The sequence below is a fragment of the Gasterosteus aculeatus genome, chromosome 18, assembly GCF_964276395.1.
Source record: "Gasterosteus aculeatus chromosome 18, fGasAcu3.hap1.1, whole genome shotgun sequence".
Classification (NCBI taxonomy): domain Eukaryota; kingdom Metazoa; phylum Chordata; class Actinopteri; order Perciformes; family Gasterosteidae; genus Gasterosteus; species Gasterosteus aculeatus.
Window position 1 is genome coordinate 1,265,001 of NC_135706.1, and position 16,369 is coordinate 1,281,369.

The 16,369-nt window shown below is 50.6% G+C and overlaps 1 protein-coding gene across 12 annotated transcripts in view; it reads left to right on the top strand.

Moving 5' to 3' along the window:
* The window catches only part of cdc42bpab (CDC42 binding protein kinase alpha (DMPK-like) b), a 52,601-nt gene that overhangs the window by 22,653 nt on the left and 13,579 nt on the right, over nucleotides 1–16,369 (top strand). For all 12 annotated transcript variants that reach the window (XM_040161212.2, XM_040161215.2, XM_040161213.2 and 9 more), the window contains exons 3-20: nucleotides 1,511–1,594; nucleotides 2,154–2,249; nucleotides 3,181–3,329; nucleotides 8,050–8,143; nucleotides 8,734–8,934; nucleotides 9,099–9,237; nucleotides 9,688–9,797; nucleotides 9,880–9,959; nucleotides 10,368–10,546; nucleotides 10,670–10,792; nucleotides 10,936–11,069; nucleotides 11,591–11,712; nucleotides 11,800–11,920; nucleotides 12,090–12,200; nucleotides 12,341–12,588; nucleotides 13,619–13,724; nucleotides 15,291–15,415; nucleotides 16,006–16,111. In XM_040161212.2, the coding sequence (XP_040017146.2) occupies nucleotides 1,511–1,594; nucleotides 2,154–2,249; nucleotides 3,181–3,329; nucleotides 8,050–8,143; nucleotides 8,734–8,934; nucleotides 9,099–9,237; nucleotides 9,688–9,797; nucleotides 9,880–9,959; nucleotides 10,368–10,546; nucleotides 10,670–10,792; nucleotides 10,936–11,069; nucleotides 11,591–11,712; nucleotides 11,800–11,920; nucleotides 12,090–12,200; nucleotides 12,341–12,588; nucleotides 13,619–13,724; nucleotides 15,291–15,415; nucleotides 16,006–16,111 (2,328 nt within the window). The remainder of the gene's footprint in view (nucleotides 1–1,510; nucleotides 1,595–2,153; nucleotides 2,250–3,180; nucleotides 3,330–8,049; nucleotides 8,144–8,733; nucleotides 8,935–9,098; nucleotides 9,238–9,687; nucleotides 9,798–9,879; nucleotides 9,960–10,367; nucleotides 10,547–10,669; nucleotides 10,793–10,935; nucleotides 11,070–11,590; nucleotides 11,713–11,799; nucleotides 11,921–12,089; nucleotides 12,201–12,340; nucleotides 12,589–13,618; nucleotides 13,725–15,290; nucleotides 15,416–16,005; nucleotides 16,112–16,369) is intronic.

The following is a 16,369-nucleotide window of genomic DNA, read 5'->3' on the forward strand; positions in this document are numbered from 1 at the left end:
CTAAATAGTTGTCTGCATCTGGCACCTGAAAGCTCCCGAGAGGTTGACCGGTGGTTTAGTTTTTTTGGCGTCTGTTTGATCCCAAAGTTAGGAAGGCGTACGACATCCTGGACGACAGTAATAACGGCAGAGCAGAGGTTTGAGTGGTCAGCTGCCCCATGATTCCATTAGGAGTCACTGATTCGTCCTTAATTGTCTTCATCACATGGCTCCTCTGGAGGAACCGACCGTGGGTTAAAGGCCGGCGGATGGTTGTTGGTGTAGATGAGATTTTACACTTCGTTGTGTTGCCTGTTTTCGTCGCCACTGTTGCTAAACAAAGTCGACGTACCTTCTCGTTAACCGGCTCTTCTCTCATTCTGTGTGTGCGTGTGCGCGTGCGTGCGTGCGTGCGCGCTGCCCGAGCCTGCTGATGGTAAGTCATCATATTGATTATGGCGACAGGCCTGGTTGTCATGGTAGCTACCTTTTGGGATGGTGTGCATCTCCAGCAGTTGAAAGCAGAGCGTTTAACAGCCTGTGTAGGTTGTGTTCTGCTTGACATGTGTCATCACAACACTGCTTCTGTGTGGCGGCAGCTAGCTGGTGTGATCTCAGTACTGGGCCGGTGGAATCGGCTGCTGTGGTTTGTTACCAAACTGATAAAAACCACATATAAGGACAAAAAGCCCAAACAGAAACTGTGTGAAGTTGGTCTTTGTGAGGCCTTCCTGGGACCAGCAGGCCGACAGCAGGGACAAGATGACGGAAGGAGCAGAGGAGAGACGGAGAAAGAGACCAAAACAGCCCCCTGTGCTCCTCTGCTGAGGGGAAATCCAAACACTGCAGGAATGTTATCATTGTATTGCATTAGCAGCATTCCCCAACTCATTTAATAGACTACAGGCCCCTCTGCTGCACGGAGCGCCTGTGTTTGTTTCACTTCTTGCGTGTGTGTGTGTGTGTGTTTCTTTCCCCCTACAAATCTATGCATATTTCCCTCAGCAATTAACCCTCAGAAAAGGTCTGTTCTAATCCTACTCCTTATGATAAAAATGAGTAGAGTCCCACAGTAATGTGCAGGAATGTAGGGGAGCAGACAGGATGTGCGTTTGCGTGGACGTGTTGTCTGGCTGGGAGCTCGCAGGGCTTCGTCACAGCCACTTGTGCAGCTCCTTTTTTGGCCAAACGTGAAGCCCGAGCCGGGGGAGGTTTGTCGTGGCAGTTCTGTTGTTGAGACGGGAGCTGAGGGTCACGGATTGCTGGTAAGGTGACAGGCTAACCGACAGGCTAACACTTAGCTCTGGGAATCCTCTCACATCCATCGCATGTATGGCCCATTGCGCACGAGCTCTTGCCGACCGTCCTCAGCCTGTTGGGGGGGAAAAAAAGATGCCAGATATGAAATGTGGAACTTTGGCTCCATTACATCGCTGTATATAATCAATGCTACGACGGCGCGGCGTAGCATGTGGTTGTTACACGGCTCACGGTGCCTTCTCACTAACACGCCACGCTCTTCTCTTTGCAGGTTGCGGTTGTGAAAGTGAGAAACACGGACAAGGTGTTCGCCATGAAGATCCTCAACAAGTGGGAGATGCTGAAGCGAGCCGAGGTGAGCGCCACTCACGGGCGCGAGCCAACAGCAGTGTTAAGGAAGGGGGGGGGGACCTGTAAAGAAAATGCAGTGTAAGGTTTATGATTAACCATCTGCAGTGGAGTCGGACCTCCATCGCTAACCGCTTCCAGAACATGTTGCTACACGCTGACGCTGCATGTTCTGCTCATCGACCTCTTCCTGACGGCCTGACGTCTGACATTCCTGTTGCTCCCCCGAGTCTTTCAATCCTCGGGCCACTGTGTGTGTGTATGTGTGTGTGTGTGTGTGTGTGTGTGTGTGTGTGTTACACACTAGTAGTGCCTGTAGCTCCAGGGACAAGTCAGGTTTATGTCCTAAGCTGCTGGTAGTAGTCTGTCGGCTGCGAGCGGCACGTGTTTGTGTATGCTGGGGGGGGGGGGGGCAACTGCAATTTTTCAGGGGGCAATTTCAGGCGCTGCTACTTACCTAAAGAGGTTATAGGGAGAGAACATGTGTGAAGGAGCTGAGGAGCACTGGGGGGGGTCAGTATGATGTTTAATCTCAGCGGTGTCGTGTTTGCTGCTGCTTTCCCCAGACGGCGTGTTTCCGGGAGGAGCGGGACGTGTTGGTAAACGGGGACTGCCAGTGGATCACCACCCTGCACTACGCCTTCCAGGACGACAATAATCTGGTGCAGAACCTCCTCCTTCCTCCTGCTCTCTGAACACGTGTGTCCTCATAAGCAGCAGCACACAAGCGCATTCCCCAAAGTCCCCACTGCCAGGTCTCCACCCTTTCTCTGTGAACTTTGAACCTTTACTCATCCACGACCCCCCCGCCCAGCTTCACAAACGTCAACACGTTCGTTCTAAGTTACAACCGCCTGTTGATTAACAGAACCACCTCTGCGTGACGGCAGCGTTCACTTCCCACCGCATCCCACAACATGGAATGGATCCACTTCTAAAAGAACATTTCAATAAAAGACCAAGAGAATGACTTTGTTCTGCCTCTCTCTCATTGGCTGCTGGAGGCCGACGATCGAACCCGACCCGCCCATCCTCTCTCTCTCTCTCGCTCTCTCTCTCTCTGTGTCTGTTTGAGAGCCCGGTTTAAATTCCACGACTGCTTATCATTCCAATTTCCACAATCTCATAACAAAAGCTTCCCCTGGACTCTCCCCAAAGGCGTAAAAAAGAAACGCCACTGCCTGTGCAGCTCTCTCTATTTAGAGTGTTTCTGTAAGAAAAACCGACAGACCTTTTCTTTGTGTGTGTGAGATACCGTTTTCCTCATGAGTCCTCTCACTGCTTCACGCTATGCTGACCTTTGACCTGAGTATTCTGCTCTCTACATGGGCTCATTTGTATTCAGGTGCATTTATGTCTCAGTAGCCGTGTTTTATGCTTCAGGAAAGTTGTTTGATAAATCTGAGCCGTGATGCTGCCTCTGCCAAATAAACTGATCTCACCCGGCTGATCAGCGCAAGGATGCCCGTCCTTGCCTCCAGGCGACATTAAACATGGTCAACGCCGTAGAACTTCTGTCACCGATGCTGAGATGAGGCTGGTGACTTAACAAGGCTAACTGTCCCCCTGTCGGCTCTCTCCTGGTGTCTCTAGTACCTGGTCATGGACTACTACGTGGGCGGGGATCTGCTGACTCTGCTCAGTAAGTTCGAGGACCGGCTGCCGGAGGAGATGGCCAGGTTCTACCTGGCTGAGATGGTGCTGGCCATCGACTCCGTTCACCAGCTCCACTACGTCCACAGGTGAGCGAGCAGAATGCGCGTCCCCGTGGTTCTCCGCACGTTTTGGTTGTGCGTCATCACCTACGGCCGTCGGTACAACTGGGTGGTGCACACGTCAATAACAGGGCCAATGAATACAACGAGACATAGCCGCTTGTATAGGTCATTTATTTGAGTTTACGCATATTTAACAACATGTTACCTACATAAAAATAAGTAAATGAACTCTGGTCTGTTTTATTCATGCTACACACAGTCAGGACAGTTTGCGCCCACCAGCAAAGCAGACCGTCGCGCCGCTGCTGCTGTCCTGTGTGAATATTCATTTTCACATTTGAATAGTTGTTTTTAAGAAAAGAAGGAGAGGTTCTTTGTGGGTCCCTCTGCCGTCCGATCATACTTTATACTTCAACCCATGTAAAAGTACTACATTCTAAATCTATTGAGCTATTATAAGTAGGCCAATAATCTGTATTTTTACAATATTCTCTACAACGACTATGTGGGGACAAGTGAACATCTCTGAGGCCAGTTTGTATCTGCTGGCGCTCAAGCAGAAGACGCACACGCTGCTGCACCATCGGGTGGACACGGCGGAGCATTGAGCAGCTACAGAGACGCATTCGTCCCTCGTGAGCGGATGGACACTGATCTAAGTGGAGGAGGAGGGACTGCGTGACGCATCCTGACGCCTCGCTCACCTCAGACGACAAATGAGTAACTGTCCTGCTGACCAATATCCACATGTGGACCAGCTGTTCATTTTCTAAGCTAGTTTTAACAGCTTGGGAGCAGGAAGTGTGTCGTAGCCAGACAGGAAGCCGTCACGTAGGCGTGTTACCACAGTTTAAGAGTCACAGCACGTCAGTTCAGGGGGCCGAGGGAAGGACGGACAAACGAGAGGACACGGGACGGGGGGGGGGGGGTCGGGGAGAGGACGGCGAAGGCGGCTTTGGGTGTGTCTGCGCTCGCTCTGATCTCTAATGCGCCACTGGAAACGTGCTGAGGGAAGGAACCGACTCAGAGATGTAGATGGAAGAAAAGGGCAGCGAAGGGGGAGGGACGAGGAGCCACTAATTGCATGGTGTTATCTGGGGGCCGCCGGTGGGGGTTGGTGACGGAGACGGAAGGGAAAAAAAAAAGGACAAGCAAAGAGGGGACGGCATCGCTACTCCAGGACGTTTTGGGACAGTAATGATGGGTTAGGGAGGTGTGGGGGTGTGGTGCCGCCCCCCCACTTTGCTCTCTCTTTTTGACTTGCACACGTTGTGGGAGATCTGCAGATGGGTGGAGGCAGTCTGTCCAGCCTGTCCTCCCGTGTGTGTGCGTGTGATTGGTGGGTTTCCTCTGACTAAACTGGAGTACAATGTATTAAGGACCCGTGTGTCCTTTAAGAGAAGCCCACCCCCCCTCCGATCGTGGCCCCCTTTCTGGAGGCAGCTTGTGCTGCTTTCCTCTTGGGACCCCGTTGTCTGAGACGCCAGTTTTGCTTTGGGTGAATCTGAAGTCCTGGTGACCCTCCGGCTGACTCCTGAAGGTGCACTGTGACCCAGCAGCCCCCCCCCCACCTCCCGCTACAAAGAAAAACCGCCTCTCCTTTGTGGGGCTGCAGCTTAAGTCAGCCATCTGGGCGTTTGTGCCACCAACCAGGGCTCAGCGGGGCACGTTTTCATTTGCCTCCACCTCCACCTTCATCTGGTCGACCCAGAAGACCCCCCCCCAGCTGTGAGGGGAGCGGTCGGCACCAGGCAGGCAGCTCTGGGACCCGAGCGTCCTCGTTGTCTCGTGGATGTGATCAGAACGAGGATGCGCCGCGTCCCCGACGGGGCTTCTGCTTCCTCCTCCTGGCTGAGGGCAAACGATGACTCACTGACTCACTGCCAATGTCTCCGACTGTGTCTCACCAAACACACAATGAGATCAATACCCAGGCCACGAACTACCCGCCGTCCACGTGGACGCTCCTCGTCATGAGATCAGCGCCAACTCCCCTTCGTCAAACGTTATTTCCAAAAAGAACCGTTGTCTTCATCATTCTCAGGTAGCGCTTTTATTTAATAGGCTTTTGGTAAGAAGTCTGAAATGCTCGACCAAGCTTGACGTATTCAAATCATTGTTCTACCGTATGAACTCCATCTGTTTTTAAAAGTCTTAACGAAGGAGACTCATCGCGCCGTCCGCTTACTGGTCACTTGTTAGTTTGTTTACTGCGTTGTGCTCATCAAGTCGATGTCTGCTCACTTTGCAGGAGTAAGAATTATGTTTTTCATGTTGGTTCGCAAACTCAAAAAAAAATGAAGGTTAAATAAACATTATAGTCAGGAATATTTGCCTGATTGCAATGAAACTGATTGGTCGTAGAATAAGGCCTTTGTAGGTCCGTGGTGATTTGTAGTTCTATTGTTCAGACATTCAGCCTGATTGGTCCATCTGGTATTTCAGCTCCTGTAATGTGGGCTGATTTTCTTGCGCTGTGAAGTAGTTTTACCATCGAGCCCTTTCAGATGAATACATGTCGTCCTGTTGAGCCTAGAATGAAATAAATGAGGAGCAAAGCGCCTCGGGGTCGCCCTTCTGTCCCTGTGTGTGTGTGTGTGTGTTCATTTATTCAGTGGTCAGTGATCCGCGTGGCCTCCCACAGGGGCCGGACAAACGCATCAATAGGCCAACTCAGCATGGCTTTGTGCCGCCGAGCACCACATCTGTCTGCCGCGGGGGGGAGGAGAGGGGTTCTGACGGGTGAGATTGGAGATGGGGGATGTGAACGCCGACAAAAGTGTGTGTGTGTGTGTGTGTGTGTGTGTGTGTGTGTGTGTGTGTGTGTGTGTGTGTGTGTGTGTGTGTGTGTGTGTGTGTGTGTGTGTGTGTGTGTGTGTGTGTGTGTGTGTGTGTGTGTGTGTGTGTGTGTGTGTGTGGACGCGGGGACAGAGCTGCAAAGTGGAGGGAGGACAATGGTCCTGAGCGGGTGACTGCAGAGCCTGTGTGAGCGCCGTCCCACCAGCACGGCCTGTTAACACGTCCCCTCAACCGACGCCACGCTCCGGACTTCCTGCGCGTTAGACTTCATTTTCAGCCTGATTAGAAATGGAAAGCTGTGGTGCCGGGTCCTGTCAGTCCACCAGCGCTCTGCCGGTGCCATGTGGACACGCCTGGTCCATGCGTGTCTCCTGTTACGCGGCGGCGTCCAGATGGCCGTCACAGATGGAGGCCGCGGCCTTAAGAGCAGATTAACTCCTGCTATTCTCGTCCCTGCTCTGCTCCTTAAGACGCCACGAGCTCCGTGACACAGGAGCCCAATTAGCTCCGCTAACCAGCGTGGGCTAGCCGTAGCTTAGCGCCGCTAACCAGCGTGGGCTAGCCGTAGCTTAGCTACGCTAACCAGCGTGGGCTAGCCGTAGCTTAGCTACGCTAACCAGCGTGGGCTAGCCGTAGCTTAGCGCCTCCGGCCATTTGTGGAGGGCTAAATGTGACTCGGCTCCTGAGTCGGTGGGATTGGGGGGCTTGGGGGGCCTCATCACAACCTTTAAGGAAGGATGATTTTAAGAGTCGGGCGGCCGAGAGAGAAAAGGTCGATCAGGCCGATTTGGGGAAGAAGGACGGTGAAGAGAGACACAGCATCAGGACCCCTCTGTGCTGCCCGTCCCTACAGGACAGACACGAGGACCAACTCAACCACTCTGGAACAGATTAAGTTCTTCCAGCTACTGAAGCGTTTCACATGCTCACAGTGTTCCAGGTGTCATGTATGATTTGTAAGGTTGTCGCTTCCTGTCAGGACTGTGTGCGCCTGGTGATGGACGGACACTCCAGGCGTCAGAAAGTATTTTAATCGATGCATTTGTAAAAGCGTTGTAAAAACAGTGCAATTTTCAAATAAAGATAGATTATACTAGTAAAAGCCACTTAATCATAAAGCACATTAAACAAAGTCAAATATATCAATACTTATGAAATAACAAATCAAAATCTAACCCCAAACAACACTCGGGTCTGCGTGGGGAAATGAGCAGCGACACTGACCAGCCCGTCGATAATCGGACCTGCTGACTGACCCGTGTCCTCGGAAACATTGTTGTATAAATATTGAAAGCGGCGTTCCCGTACATGCAGACTGTCTTCTTCTCCCCGACCTTTCGCAGTGCGTTGCCGTGTTTTTGGCACATTAGCGCCACCTGTGGGCCTTTCCGGGTCAGCCGCGTCATATTAGATTCTTCCGACCTGCAGGAACAACAAGAAACTCAGAGCCATCGATAAAATCACCAATTATTATGTGCAGGATTGGTGTGTAGAAGCCACAACACGGTTCCCTTAGAAGAAGAATTGATTGTCTGATTCCGTTGTTCGTGGCGTTCAGGTTCCTACTTAATATCACGTGAATGTCATTACTGTACATCTGCATGAATGTATGCACTCGTTTACGGTATGTGGTGTCCGTCCATCAGGCGGGGGGCTCGAGCTATATTTAGTTACTTTTAGTTGAGGCCACTGGCCATGTGAACGCCGCCATGGAGCGCAGAGACCAGACACAAACCACCATCAGGCGTACTGCCGGTTCTCCCGGTTCCACCATCAATGTTTCAAATGTTTCATGATATTGTCCCACGCCAGCTGTACGGGTGAGGTCAGAGCAGGTCACTTAGTTTGATGATACTTGATTAGAGATCGGTCTCGTGTGCGATAGGTGTTGTTTGGTTTGGAAGGTGGTTCCTCATCTTCTCTCTTTCTCTCCGGCTTCCTTCAGGGACATCAAGCCCGACAACATTCTGCTGGATATGAACGGCCACATCCGCCTGGCCGACTTCGGCTCCTGCCTCAAGCTCATGGAGGACGGGACAGTACGTTGTTCCTCTTAACCACACTGCTGCAGATATCCAGTCCAGAGCAAACAAACCAGAGCTACTGTGACCTCCTCCTCACCCCCCCGGCTCTCCCAGGGGGGGTTGTGGTCATCTGCTTGGCTGTGGCTGCAGTTTGATTCAGAGAAATAAATGTTTCCCTCAGGTGTTACGTAACGGAAGAATGACAGGATGAAAAGCTCCTGACGTGTCCCTCCAATAGTACAGTGATGAGGTTATACGATCATTTGGAACAATAAACGTGGGGCTCGACGGGGGGTCACACCGAAACGTTGAGATTGAAGCCTTGACTTATGATAAGATTGTATTTCATCTGCAACCTCTTAAAATAACAGGAAGCGACGCCAACATCCATCTTTTCTCTTCCCCACCTTTTGGCAAAATTCATCATTCCTTGATTTTAATTCCATATTTGGCATCAGGTTCATGAACGTGGATTTGATGACAGGCTCAATAACCCTGTGGTTGAGACGTTAAAGTCGTGGGCCTGTAACTCGTCATCCGCGTGCAGCCTTTGTGCGGCATCCTTAGGGTCCGTTTCTGACCGCTTGCTCCGGTGCCTCCGCTAGGTGCAGTCCTCCGTGGCGGTGGGGACGCCCGACTACATCTCCCCAGAAATACTGCAGGCCATGGAGGATGGGAAGGGCAAGTATGGACCGGAGTGCGACTGGTGGTCCCTGGGCGTGTGCATGTATGAAATGCTGTACGGCGAGACGCCTTTCTACGCAGAGTCCCTGGTGGAGACCTATGGGAAGATCATGAACCACAAGGTGAGCTCCTCCGTGGGGTTTCTGCTGCTTCTGTCTTGCTAATGCGTGACCGTGTCAGCAGAGCGGGACGGGTCACGCGGTGTCATGGACAGAGGCACCCCGTGTACAGACGTTACAGCTACAAGAAGCAATCTGATCTCTAATCACCATCCCGTCCGGCGCAGGAGCGCTTCCAGTTCCCCCAGCAGATCACCGACGTGTCCGAGGACGCCAAGGATCTGATCCGCAGGCTCATTTGCAGTCGAGAGCACCGACTGGGCCAGAACGGCATTGAGGACTTCAAGCACCACCCCTTCTTCGTCGGTACAGTTCAACGTAGCCAACGTCTCCGTGGTTTCCTGCCGTTGTTTTTAATCTGATCTTTCTAGCAGTTGTGTATTAGCAGATTAGCATTAGCATCTCGTGGATGATGTCCCGCTGCTTCTGCTGGTGGCCTTTGTTCTATTTTATGCCATAATGTGTTTTAGCTGTCGATGATACAAAACGATTTCTGTTTTTATTTTTTGGTGACATTTATTAATACGGTCCTCTTTTTACTCTTAAGGTGTGTTGCTTTGTTTTTTGTATCGTGTTAGTTAATATTTGAAACGATGGATATATTCTTCCTCTTTTGTAATGTTGTATATTGAGGCAGCAGCCTATTCAACAGAAAGTGAAATGTCTTCTATCAGGTTTGATCAGTTCTCTGAGTTGGTAATTGCCAGTGTTTTGGGTCTTGCATCGCGCTGTAAGTGCGACCGCTCTTGTGCTCAGGCATTGATTGGGAAAACGTTCGGTCGTGTGAGGCCCCCTACATCCCAGAGGTCAGCAGCCCCACCGACACCTCCAACTTCGACGTGGATGACGACTGCCTGAAGAACTCGGTGGGCGGCTCGTGTGCAGATAGTTCATCAGACACCAGCATGAAAGATCTCACTTCTGACGTATCTTCTGATCGTCTTTCAGGAGACCATGCCCCCTCCCTCTCACACGGCCTTCTCGGGCCACCACCTGCCCTTTGTGGGCTTCACCTACACCAGTAAATGGTAAGTGCCAAAATACATTCTATATAAGCCATTGTTTATAATACTACTGCCTAGATTTAGACTTGGTGGGTCTTTTTATTTTGGTATTCAGGTTGGTGAAGTTAAGGATATAGTTAAATATTTAAGGGGAGGATAATTGACAAAGGCAAATTACGGGGTGTGCGTGCGTCTTCCTTTTTGTAGCCGTCATTCCTGCTCCACCCTCCCTGTCCCTACATGACTCCACATCCTCTCCACCTTCACATATATCTCCTGTTGCCCACGTCTCCTCTGGTCCTTCCCCGTAGCTCCATGTCGAATGCTCTCCTACTGTTCAAACACCATTATGCTCATTAATCACCGCCTCTCACTGCGATGGTCCTCATGCCTCCTGCCCCCTTTCCTCCGCCCTCCCCCCCTTCCCTCTAGTTCCCTGTCCGACCGGGCTTGCCTGCGGCAGCTGGCGGGCGAGCCGGGGAAGGCGGGCCGGGACCAGTTGGACCTGGATGTCCAGCGCAGCCTGGAGGACAGCCTGGCCACAGAGGCCTATGAGCGGAGGATCAGCCGCCTGGAGCAGGAGAAAGTAGAGCTGTGCCGCAAACTGCAAGGTGAGGAGACGCACTGCACGGCCGCCGGTCCAGCTGCACTTTAACCACATGTTGGTGCAGCTTCCCAAAAAAAACCTAGTTTAACAAAGCAGCAAACTGATGCTTCCAAATGGCCGGTTGCAGAGGCCACTCAGACGGTGCAGGCGCTGCAGCACCCGACAGGCGAGGGGCCTCCCAGCGCCAACAAGGAGGTGGAGATCAGGAGTCTGAAGAGTGAGATCGACGTCCTCAAGAAGCAGATCGCTGGTCAGGATTCTTCTTCTCTTCTCATATTCAATTCCGCGCCATCTTTTCCTAATTCACCACATTCTGACAAACTAACACAACCATGGTCAAAGTCTGTTCCGTTACATTTTAAAACTGCGTGTGCGCGTGTGCCTGTGTGTCAGACTCGGGCCAACTAGAGAAGCAGCTGGAGGACGTGTCTCTGGCCCGCAGGGACCTGGAGGACTCATCGAAACACGTCAAGACGTTGGAGAGGCGGGTGAAGAGCGTCGCTCAGGAGAAGGATGACATGCACAAGGTAGAAGCCTCCTGTGTGTCATCGACGTACGGTGCTTCTATTATCTAAGGTGACAAACGTGCCACTGGCAGGACAACAATGCTTAGTTCTTTATTATTTTTGGGAGAAATGCACCAATACTTGTATCTGAAAGGCCTCCTGAACAGCCTAAAGCACTGGACCAGGTGTCGGCCTCTATGTAAGTCAATGCACTGATGCCTTTTGGGATAATATTCTCCTTTATCATGCTACACATGGAAAACCACAACCGGGCTAAAGTACCACACACCACATACACTTCCCTCATAATGTAGTGTTCAAATGTAATTAAAAACATATTTTTATACTTAAAATGTGTATCAGAGGGAACCGAATATACTTCATTGTTCGGGGTCACAATATTTATAAGAAATCCACAGAAAATAAAAAACCTGACTGCTCCGCTTTGATCCAAAAAAGGTTAATTAAAGCTTCGATGGAGAGGAGTTCTTCTAGAAGTCACTGTATCTCAATGTGTACTTGCATCCCTTTTCTCTGTCCAGGATCTCCTGGAGGCCAATGAGAAGCTGAAGTCTCAGTCCAAGGAGCTGAAGGAAGCCCACAGCCAGAGGAAACTGGCCATGCAGGAGTTTTCTGAGCTCAACGAGAGACTCACCGACCTCCGGTAGGACCGCTGCTCCTCACCACTAAGCAAAGCGCTGGTTTAGGTGGTCGTGTACTTGCTCCAAGTCTGACTCAACCTCCGCCCCAGGTCGGTGAAGCAGCGCCTGGTCCGCCAGCTGCGTGACAAGGAGGAGGAGATGGAGAGCCAGGGTCAGAAGGTCGAGGCTCTCCGCCTTGAGGTGCGAAAGGCCGAGAGAGCCAAGAAGGAGGTAGAGTAGTCACCCTGTGGTTGGTCGCACGCCCTGTTCTGTCTCCTCACTATTCACGCCTCTGCCACCTCCCGTGTACGGTAGAAATCTACGACTATAGATACGAAACCATGTCGTGGAGTATCGTCTATGCTCGCCTCTAACGCACTGGAGTTTCTGCACCAACCAGATGGCGGTGCAGGCGGAGGAGCAGGCAGCGGAGGCTCAGAAGGAGAGGAAGCTGAGGGAGCGCAACGAGCAGTACAGCCGTCAGCTGGAGGAGGACCTGGAAGGGCTTAAAGTAAGCGTGCAAGGAAACGTCCACGGAGCCTCCGCGCATCTGTATCCGACTCCACGCCATCTAGACCAGGACACTCAGTACTGTCATGGACGCCGTCTCCCATCTTCCTCCCAGCCTCACCCCCGCCTCTCCCCCACCAGGTGAAGCAGGCCGGCTCCTCCGCAGGTCCGGCCTCGGCAGACCAGAGCCAGGAGGTGGGCCGCCTGCGGGGGGACCTGGAGAAGAAGACGCTCCTGTACGAGGAGGAGTTGGCGCGCAGGGAGGCGCAGCACGCCACCGAGCTGAAGGCGGCGCGCAAAGAGCTGCGGGACGCCGAGGGCCAGCAGCTGACCCTGCAGAAAGAGATCCTCATGCTCAAAGACAAGCTGGACAAGACGCGCCGCGAGAGGTGCTCCTGTCTTTGTCTTCATCCCATCCGTTGTTTTTGTCTCTTGTATTCCCGGTCGCGTGGCGTCCGATATCATGACGATATTTCTGTTTCTTTATTGTCTCTCCAGTGATGATTGCGTGAGGTAATTACCATCCTATTAAAAAGGCCATGTGTAGTATTAATGTGTAGTAGCTGTGAAGTTACTATTATACTAAGTTAGTTATAGTTAGACTCTAACTAGTAGTAATGCGTCCACAATAGGAGCCTATGCAGATCTCCTTGACTGAGCTACGCAGACGAGTTCTAGAGTTTTAGCATCTATTAATGAAACGATTGTTGATCTAAGTGATGTCATTGCCAGAGGGGAAGCAGCAGCAGGACTGTCAAGAAAACACAATGTTATTTCAGACGTTCACGCTAACATAAATCTAAAGGTTGTTTCTGAATTAAAAGAGTGAGGCAACTTGTTATTTTGCTTCTAATAATGGATATAATATGTGCCAAATAAGATAAAAAACCCTTGTGTTTCCGCTGCAGACCACCTGGTAGGTGGTCAGGGGGCCTGATCCCATGCTGGGAACTGCTGGATTAATCACATTTTATTAAGATCTGGTTTCATGCCCGTTGGGTTACTGACGTATTATTCACCCGGCTTTCTAATCCCTTTCAAACACACGGCCGTATCAAATGTGTTTGGGCTGTTTAATGTGGACATGGTTTTACCACCAAGCCTTTGATTTAGGTTTACTGGGAATGTGTGAAGTCTGAGGCCCACACACCAACAAAGGTAGGAGGCAGATGATTCACTGGATTGAAGTTTTGGTGGATAAGTCGACCGACCTTCATTTGAATTCAGCCCTCAATCATCCCACCAACTACAGATCTCTAAATAAAGTCCCATTTTTGTGGTAGTTTTTGTGTTATATTGACAGATTGATTTTGCAGCTGCGAATTTGTGTCAGTGTTTACAGTGTGACGAGCTTAACACTGTGTGTGTGCGTGTGCGTGTGTGTGTGTGTGTGTGTGTGTGTGTGTGCGCTTCCTGCAGCCACAGCGAGCGTGAGGAGTTTGAGACTGAGTCCAAGCAGAAGTACGAGAGGGAGAGAGTCCTGCTCACTGAGGAGAATAAGAAGCTGTCCAGTGAACTGGATAAGGTCAGATATCAGTACATGCATGCAAAATACACCCACGAGCGTATTAGTATCTGTTTATCTCTACCACACACACACACACACACACACACACAACCCTGCAGGCCCAAACCCTTTCAGCATCCCGCCCTCTCCCCGCTATGCCAAAGAAATCACTGCTCGATACCCCCATGAATGCCCCATGCAGGCCCATGCAAGCCCCCTGCAGCCCCTTGAAAGCCCCCTGCAGGCCCATGCAAGCCCCCTGCAGCCCCTTGCAGCCCCTTGCAGCCCCATGAAAGCCCCCTGCAGCCCCTTGCAGCCCCATGAAAGCCCCTTGCAGCCCCATGAAAGCCCCCTGCAGGCCCATGAAAGCCCCCTGCAGGCCCATGCAGGCCCCCTGCAGCCCTCTGCACGTTCAGATGGAATCACTCTATTGACTTTGGAAGTTCAGGAATGGCTCCCTATTGAAACAATGTCTCGGAGCGGAAGGCATTCTGACATTTGCAATAAAATGTTGTTTTTAAAGTCTGCGACTGATAAAGTGTCTGGAGGAAATTGATAAAATATGAATGTGGCGTTAAATATGTCCCTCAACACATTTAACGCTTTATTCGGTTTCACAATCTGAAAAATAATATTTCTCCAAGCTGAAGTTGTGCACAGATTAAATCTGTTTGTATGATGTGATCCCCTGATGTGACTGTACAAAACAGTCCTTGAGTACAGAGTTTGAGAATATTATTATTTTATTATTATCTTTTGTTTGCTGAGTATAAAAATCAGGTATTAATTCAGTCTTAATTGTGTTTTCAGAGCAGACAAACCAGCGGTTTAACTTTCACTGTTAGATCCAGATTGAGGGTGAACAGCTGGCTTGTTGTACAGCACACCGCTAAATGCTTTAACCTTTTTATCTGAGCTGCCGTTACATATTTACCCGGTGAATTAAGGACATAGTTTTTTATTAAGTGCCATCGTGCTAACAGAGCTAGCCGAGGAGGCCACGCTAACCGCTGCCGCTCACTTCCAAACCTCAGCACATCCGTGTGAGCATGACAGCCTCCCTGTGAACAACTACCCACGTTCTGATAAAAGTCCAACTCCAAAACCAACAGACCAAATACGTCGGATCTGCTTGGATGGTGTTCGTATGTCAGGCGATATGAATCCAATGCAAGTCGCCCCCCCAACGTTGGGATTGATGGACGGCTCAAGAGCTGCCCCATGAAATCAATAATGAAACCTTTAGGATGAAACTATCTGCACGTGACGTGTGGTCACAACTCTGATACCAAGGAGGTGATGATAGGAAGAACCCGGCCCGCTGTGTGTCTGATTGGGTTTTAGTATAATCTTTATAACATTATATATATAATAACAACTGTCATAACCTTCAACAATACCGCGATTCGTCCTCCGTATTGAAGCAGTCTTTACCTGTAGGCAGCTATGACACCTGCTGCCCTCATTACACAGGAGCACGGGTCTGTGCTGTAGGGTTAGCGGGTACATTTAGCCGTTGAAGTTTACCAACGTGCCTCTCAGTCTGATGTTTAATGGATGACTTTCACTGCGTTTTCCCCTCAGCTGACCAGCATGTTTGAGAAGGTGAACGGCTCCAACAGGCAGCTGGAGGACGAGATGAGGGAGCTGGCGGACAAAAAAGAAAGTGTGGCTCACTGGGAGGCCCAGATCACGGAAATAATCCAATGGTGAGACGCACACACAAACACACACACATGCAGGGACTCACTCCAACATCCACAACACTCGCCGAGGCGCATACCTCCATGAACGCGTTCACACAAGCCGAAGGACACATAGTCACTGTGCTGTTGAGTGGTGTGTTGGGTGCCTCTATTCAGAATAGCTGCAGCATTTCTCACATGCCTCTAAATATCTTTGTGCTATTTGACCCTCCCTTCATGTGACTCCTCAGCAGCTGCTCGGCTTCGCTCTGTTGGACGAGCCCTGCAGTCCTCACACACACACACACACACACACACACACACACACACACACACACACACACACACACACACACACACACACACGGTGCATCCATTCAAAGGCCGATAGACACATACAACACATTCCAAACGTGCACATACAAATGCTCAGTCTGGAATGCATTTAGAAGAATCTAGTGATTCATGTTGCCCTCTAGTGGAAAAGCTGTGGTACTTCAGACAAACCACGAAACAACATCGTTTAGTGGGTGGAATATTATACGTTGACAAAGCTTGTCATTGAAGTTCTTTGGCTGCAGATTAAAGCAAATATGAACGTTTGTTTCCTGCAGGGTGAGTGACGAGAAGGATGCCCGGGGATACCTGCAGGCTCTGGCCACTAAGATGACCGAGGAGCTGGAGGGACTGAGAAACACCAGCCTGGGAGCGAGATCCACAGTGAGACACACACACACACACAGTCTTAAACTACGATAGATGCTGTTAAGTCCAATAAACAATCCTCGTATTATTCAAATGCAGGCTGGAGATGCGATAAGGATGATGAATGAGTCGGATTGTGTTGTGTTTGGCCTTGTTTCACTTTAACGATTGCTATTATATTGACAGACTAGTAGTGGTAATAAGTAACGGTAATAGATCAGCTTTATCACAGCTTGCCTAATAAGTAACTCCTCTCTCATTTGACCTCCATCT